The sequence below is a fragment of the Lipotes vexillifer genome, unplaced genomic scaffold (assembly GCF_000442215.2).
Source record: "Lipotes vexillifer unplaced genomic scaffold, Lipotes_vexillifer_v1.1 scaffold316, whole genome shotgun sequence".
NCBI lineage: Eukaryota > Metazoa > Chordata > Mammalia > Artiodactyla > Lipotidae > Lipotes > Lipotes vexillifer.
The window spans coordinates 1,070,692-1,077,476 of NW_006780802.1; the positions used below are offsets into that span (position 1 = coordinate 1,070,692).

Below are 6,785 nucleotides of genomic sequence, written 5' to 3' on the forward strand. Positions count from 1 at the left end.
TGCTGAACTCCACTAAGGCCTGAGCCCTGCTGAGCTGGACTCTGCCCAGCAGGAGGTGGAGTAGAAAGAGCCGATGAGCTGCTGGTGCTTTGTCCACTGGAGGTTAAGTCCTAACGTAAGAAAGAATAGAAACTAAGTTGTAAACAACACAGGAAAACTGTTTAAAATAAGTTTAAACCATCTAATGTGATATACTACTGTTCATAAGTGAAACACACAAATGAAACTAACCACACCCAAATTACCTGATTTAATACAGGAAGAGAATTATCAGGTAGAAAGCTGTTTCCTAGATGAGGGCTCTTACTGCTGTTCAAGGAATCAGTAGTAGGAGCTAGATTAAAAAAGATGAAGAAAAAGAAACCTATTTACCTGTTAAATTACATTATGTGTAAGATTAAAGGCCTGTCTAAAAAAGCTTACCCTGAAGCCCGCATTAAAAACACTTAAATATTAAGCCTTGTTATTCTTAAGACCAATTTGAATGAAAAAAAATCTTTATCTCTACTGAATATCATGGCTTTAAATCAATAAAGAGGTCATTACATATTTAAATTTTACCATTAAATTCTGTACTAAAGAAGTCAGAGCAAATTCAAATTGAACACTGAACAGGATTCTTTTTTTTTGAATTTTTGAATTTTATTTTTTTATACAGCAATTTCTTATTAGTTATCTATTTTATACATATTAATGTATATACGTCAATCCCAATCTCCCAATTCATCCCACCACCACCCTCCCACCACCACTTTCCCCCCTTGGTGTAATCCCAATCCCCAATTCATCCCACCACCACCCTCCCACCACCACTTTCCCCCCTTGGTGTCCATACGTTTGTTCTCTACATGAACAGGATTCTTTATGCTCATAGAAAATAATTTATCATTCCTTTTCTACATCTGCATATAACTGGTGACCAGTTATTATTCAGTTATTATGAAAAAGATAATGGAAGTCCATCCTACTTTCCTTAGATCCACAATAAATTCATACTTACCGTTCTGTGCTGAAAATGCATGCATTTGATGAGATGGGCTGGGATTTGTTGTTATTGTTGGAAAAGGCACTGAGAGCTGTGCATTCAATAATTGAAGGCGTTCCTTTTTGGCAGTCAAGTTTTTAATCTGTTCCTCTAATCTTCGATTTTCTACTTGAAGTTGGTGTAATGACTTCAGCATTCCTAAAACTAGCAGACATTTGAATCGTTTTTAATAAAGAATTTCATACATAGGATTAGGTATTTTATGGACTTAAGTGTCAATAACTTTAGAAATAAATTAAAATAGAAAAGTAGAAATTCTATAAAGCATTTCTAAGTGACTAGGTTCTATTACTAAATTTATATGTAGATATAAATATACCATAATATATTTGTACCTATGTAAGCATAAAGGGATACTGTTCCTAGATATACCATGTGGAAACTTTGTCGCCACAAACCAAAAAAACCCAACCTAGTTCAGGTAATTTCCATTCTCAAAGAAAAATCCTGAGAACACTTTATTTTCATCAAAATAAAAACCTAATTAAAAATTCGAAGTGCTCGCCATGATTTTTCATTAAAATCATATTTCAAAGGGCAAAGAATCACACCAATATCCTTCGCCACAAATAAAGAGCACAAGTATTTTGTTTGTTGCTTGGTTGAGTTAAGCAAGCCACCTGACACAGGACTAGGAAGCCCAGCCGCTAGGCCTGTGGATCCACACTCGCCCAGCAGAGAGCAGTGTGTGTGCACCACAGTCCCGCTCCCGGCTCCAAAGGAAGGCACGTCATCTGCATACAGGCTCAGCTTCTGCCCTGCCTTACCACCTCAAATACCGTTTCCGTTCCTGCCACAGCTCTCAGACCTCTCGGACACAGCTGAGAGAGAGGCCTGTGTGATGCTGCAGTGAATGACACTTTAAAAGTTCTATGTATTAAAAAGTTGTATTTGTTTAACATGTCCTCAGGGCCTTGAAAACACACAATTCTACTGGTACAGACACATACGGTCACTTCCCAAGGATTTAACTTTTCTCCCTCCTCTTCAAGATCCCACAAATAAACCCTTAGTATACCCAAATGAGATGCAGTAAGACTAAGCTAAACCTGTCCTCCAGCTATCATGTTCAAAGGATTATCCCGGCATGAATTTCCTCACAATTAGCATTTTTTGTCAGAGCACCATTCATAAAAATATCAATTTATGGCACCTGTGTAACAATAAGCAAAATATTTTTTGTTTTAAAAAAATAAAGCAGCAAAAGCTTATACCTCCCACTCACAAAATGATTAAAAACCAAACCAAAACACCTATTATTTCCCCCAGATATATATATCCTTAACATTAGGCCACTTCTCTAGTTAACAGTATCTGTAGTAACAGTTTTTGTGTTTGGCATTTTTCACCCATGGCTCTCCTTAATACTTAAAATTGTAAAGATACTAAATATGTATAGGTAATATATATTACATAATTTAGCAAGTAAATGATATAGATAATATATATGTTATATATATAATTTAGTAATTATTCTCCTTTCTCACCCAAATTGTAAAATCAAGACAGTTGGCCATACTTGACTATACACATTTTTAAAAACAAATCCTCCAAAGGTGAGCAAGTTTGATTCAAACAACTAAGCTAAAAGAAGCTATAACTCATATTTTAGTAAAACTTATAAAAATTGATTAGAACAAAGTACAATGGAGAAACAATGTACCAATATTTTAATAATTATAAAAAGTAACAAAAACCAGTGAATTCCATGAGCCAGGCAACGTTCTTCATATATTCTATGTCATTTAACCCTCAAAACAATACTATGATACAGGTACATTATTATTCCCATTCTACAAATGGAAATCTAAAAGCACAATGACATTAAGAAACTTGCCTAAGATCACACTGTTAATAACAGGTAAAAACAAAATTCAAGTCCAAGCAGTAAACCTGTAGCATTTGTTCTACTGAGCCACTACATTACACTTTCTCACCATATTATGTAAGACATATCATAATTTCAATGCTATTCTTGATGAAGTGTGAATTCAACATCTATCCACCTATCTGTTCATCCATCCATCCATCCATCTATTGATCTTTCTTTAAAGACAAGAAGAGAATACTTACTGTCACTAGGAGTGCCCTGTTCTAATAAAAACTGCTGTCCTTCACTCCACTGCCTCTCCAGAAGCTGCTCTATGCTGGCTGCTACTGGGGGCAGGTTTTCCAAATTGCTGTTGCCTGGTTGATCATAGCGGATCTGTAAGCTACTTACAGGGGACCTGTTGGAAACATTAATCCTCAGGTTAAACAGAAGAAGGACCCTTTGAAGGAAGCACATTCACATTTCGCACCTTACGCTGAGCCTTCTCCTGTACAAGTTTTCTAACACCGGGCTGCCTATGTTAGAACAGTAAAACCATAATCTACCCTAAAATTTAGTAATTACCATCCTTCCTCCCCAAATGGTAAAAATCAAGGGAATAGCTGGCCATGCTCGATAATTAAAAACCTCTAGAAAATATAAACACACCACTAATAATCTCTGAAATAGGCTGTAAAAGAACTTGATGCAACTTTATAAGACAAAAGGGAGAAAGACAGGACTAGAAAGACACTGTACAATTATAATAAAGTACAGAGCATTTTAATTCATAACCACAAAATCTCAAGTATCAGTAAAAAGAATTTTTAAACAATTTTGAAGGAGTATTTTGTTATAAATTCAAAAATTTAGGGAACATTATCCAGACCAAAGCAATTTTTGAGCCCTTTATACAAATTTTTTCTAAAATGTCTTAACATATGTACTTCAAATGATAACTTAATCACCTCTTCCAAAACAAGTATCACTTATATTAAGATGAACATGTTATGTTCTCTCATCCACTTTTTGTTTTAAATAAGTAAATGTGGCCATTTCTGTTCTCCAGCCTCCATAAAAATATAATTAGTAAAGGGCTTTAGAGTTTCTGAAGTGTTTCCACCTAGTTAACTTCACAACAACCTAGTGAGAAGTCAAAACCTGCCTTACTGGCTCCATTTCTATCTGAGGAAACAAGATGGGGCTTTAGTGACTTGTCCAAAGACACGCCGCTAGTAAGCGACAGAGCTGGGCTACAGCTCAGGTCTTCCAACAGCCTGAGAGTGCTCTGCCGCATCCCTGATATGCATCTCTCCAAAAATCTCTTTAAATTACAAGTTAAACAAATGAGGCTTTTTATTCCACGTGTAAACATCACATGCTACATACAGCTGCCCATCCCTTTCCCAATAGTATTACTGCCAGGATAATTTAGGCCATTATATTTCAGGCTGATTTTTAAATAATAATATACAGTTGGAAATATGTCCTAAAGTAATTTAGTGCCATTTTTTTGTGTTAAATACCATTTAGCTAATGAAACACGAAGAACTGCACAATGCAAAATTGCAGTAAGGAATCCTGAATAATTTCTAGGTAGCTTGCATGATATTTTAAGTTTAAAAGGAGAACACAGGGGGGCTTCCCTGGCGGCACAGTGGTTGAGAGTCCACCTGCTGATGCAGGGGACGCGGGTTCATGTCCCGGTCCGGGAGGATCCCACATGCCACGGAGCGGCTGGGCCCGTGAGCCATGGCCGCTGAGCCTGCGAGTGCGGAGCACGGGCTCCGCAACGGGAGAGGCCACAACAGTGAGAGGCCTGCGTACCACAAAAAAAACAAAAACAAAAACAAAAAAAGGAGATCACGGGGACTTCTCTGGTGGCGCAGTGGTTAAGAATTCGCCTGCCAAATGCAGGGGATACGGGTTTGAGCCCTGGTCCGGGAAGATCCCACATACCGCAGAGCAATTGAGCCCGTGCGCTGCAACCACTGAAGCCCGCGCGCCCAGAGCCCATGTTCCACAACAAGAGAAGCCGCCGCAATGAGAAGCCCATGCACTGCAAAGAAGAGTAGCCCCCGCTTACCACAACTAGAGAAAGCCCAAGCGCAGCAACGAAGACCCAATGCAGCCAAAAATAAATTAATTAAAAAAAAAAAGAACACAGAGACGCTTCCTCCACTAAACATATGAGCAAAAAAAATCGATTAACTTTCTTCTTTGAAAAAAAAAGAATAAAACAGTACAGAAGTAACACAGCATAAATTATAAATTGGTCAGATGATGTTATAATTGTACTTCAGATTCCTAGTTTCAAAAGAAGAATATTTAATTTTCTGCAGAGTTCAATTAGGAAAAACAATACTACCTTTAGTTCACTCAGGGATTAGAAAAAAGGCACTACTGATGCAGCACTAGAAAATAGCAAAATTAGAGGTTATTGGACTAATCTCTCTAACGTTAAAGATGTTCCTTAACAGACATTATATATATATATATATATATATAGCAACACATATATATTAGCAACACAATAACAGTGATATTTACGGTAGCCATGGCAGAAAAAAATTTTATTTTTAATAGAATTTTAAAATTTCCACAGTTGAAAAAGATTCTTGAATGGGCTTCTTCCTCCTCCTGCTCCATTCTCACCCAATCTAATACTATGCTTGAGGCAGTTTACAAAATTAGAGAACAGAGAGAAAACAAACTAGAAAAAGGTATAGGAGTTGAGAGTGGAATAAAGTTAATAAAACAATAGCCTAATGTGCTATTCGCAGGAATGAGCTTATATATTATATATTAATAAATGGTACCTGAACTCTTTCATATAATATCTAAGATAATTTCACAGAACAATGTAACATATTTGCTATACTTTGCTTCAGACAATTTTAAGAACTAGAGGGATTTCAGAGATGAGCCACAAGAACTTCATTTACTGAATTAGGAACTAGAGACTAAAGGGTTAAGTGCATTGCCCACAACAGAGCTAAAACTGGAACCCAAAGTTGAAAGCCTGGAGTCTGCAGCTTTAAAAGACTTTTTATGTTTGTTTTTGTTTGTTTGTTTTGTTTTTATTTTTGGCTGTGTCGGGTCTTTGTTGCTGCGTGGGGGCTTTCTCTAGTTGCGGCGAGCGGGGCTACTCTTCTTTGCGGTGCACAGGCTGCTCATTGCAGTGGCTTCTCTTGTTGCAGAGCATGGGCTCTAGGCGCAGGGGTCTCAGTAGTTGTGGCACACGGACTCAGTTGCTCCACGGCATGTGGGATCTTCCCGGGCCAAGGATCAAACCCGTGTCCCCCCTGCATCGGCAGGCAGATTCTTAACAACTGCGCCACCAGGGAAGCCCCAAGAGACTTTTAAGACTATTTTCTAACCAAAAAGAATTACCCAAATTAATATATTAATAGTACCAGGAGCTAAATATACAAGAGAGCTGAAATTCATTAGAATCCAAGAAAAGGTATATCTTTTACAAAGCTTACAAATCTAACCATGTGTTTAAATTAATATTCAAGTCAATTTAGAATCATTTTTCTTGACTGTCCAGACATGCTTCTTATCTATAGAATGCTTTTATAGCCTTACAAATGTATGCTCTGCTGATACGAGTTAAAGAAGTTTCCAAATCGAGAAATGTTTCCTTTGCCGATACTTTGCAGTGCAAATAACGCTTACCTTGGTGAGAGACTGCCTCTGGGTGAGCTTCCTCTGCCACCAAGGCTGCGGCTATTGTCTCCGAGTTCTTGATCTGCAGTGTAAATATTTCACAGCTGATAAAGTGACTCTCACTAGATAACAGGTTTTAAGCTCTGGCCCTGATTTTTTCTAAAACATACATAAAACATTTACCACTATCTTTGCAGTTACTATGAAAGTAGATGATCTAGTATGTTGCTAGTTTAGAATTGTAAGGCGTTGTCCCTA

The 6,785-nt window shown here is 37.5% G+C and overlaps 1 protein-coding gene across 1 annotated transcript in view; it reads right to left on the bottom strand.

Moving 5' to 3' along the window:
- MLLT10 (MLLT10 histone lysine methyltransferase DOT1L cofactor) overlaps window positions 1–6,785 on the bottom strand; it is a 206,377-nt gene that overhangs the window by 7,107 nt on the left and 192,485 nt on the right. The window contains exons 14-18 of the mRNA XM_007454170.1: window positions 6,537–6,609; window positions 3,119–3,273; window positions 1,001–1,189; window positions 246–334; window positions 3–110 (exon numbers count right to left, since the gene is read on the bottom strand). Coding sequence (XP_007454232.1) covers window positions 3–110; window positions 246–334; window positions 1,001–1,189; window positions 3,119–3,273; window positions 6,537–6,609 — 614 coding nt within the window. The remainder of the gene's footprint in view (window positions 1–2; window positions 111–245; window positions 335–1,000; window positions 1,190–3,118; window positions 3,274–6,536; window positions 6,610–6,785) is intronic.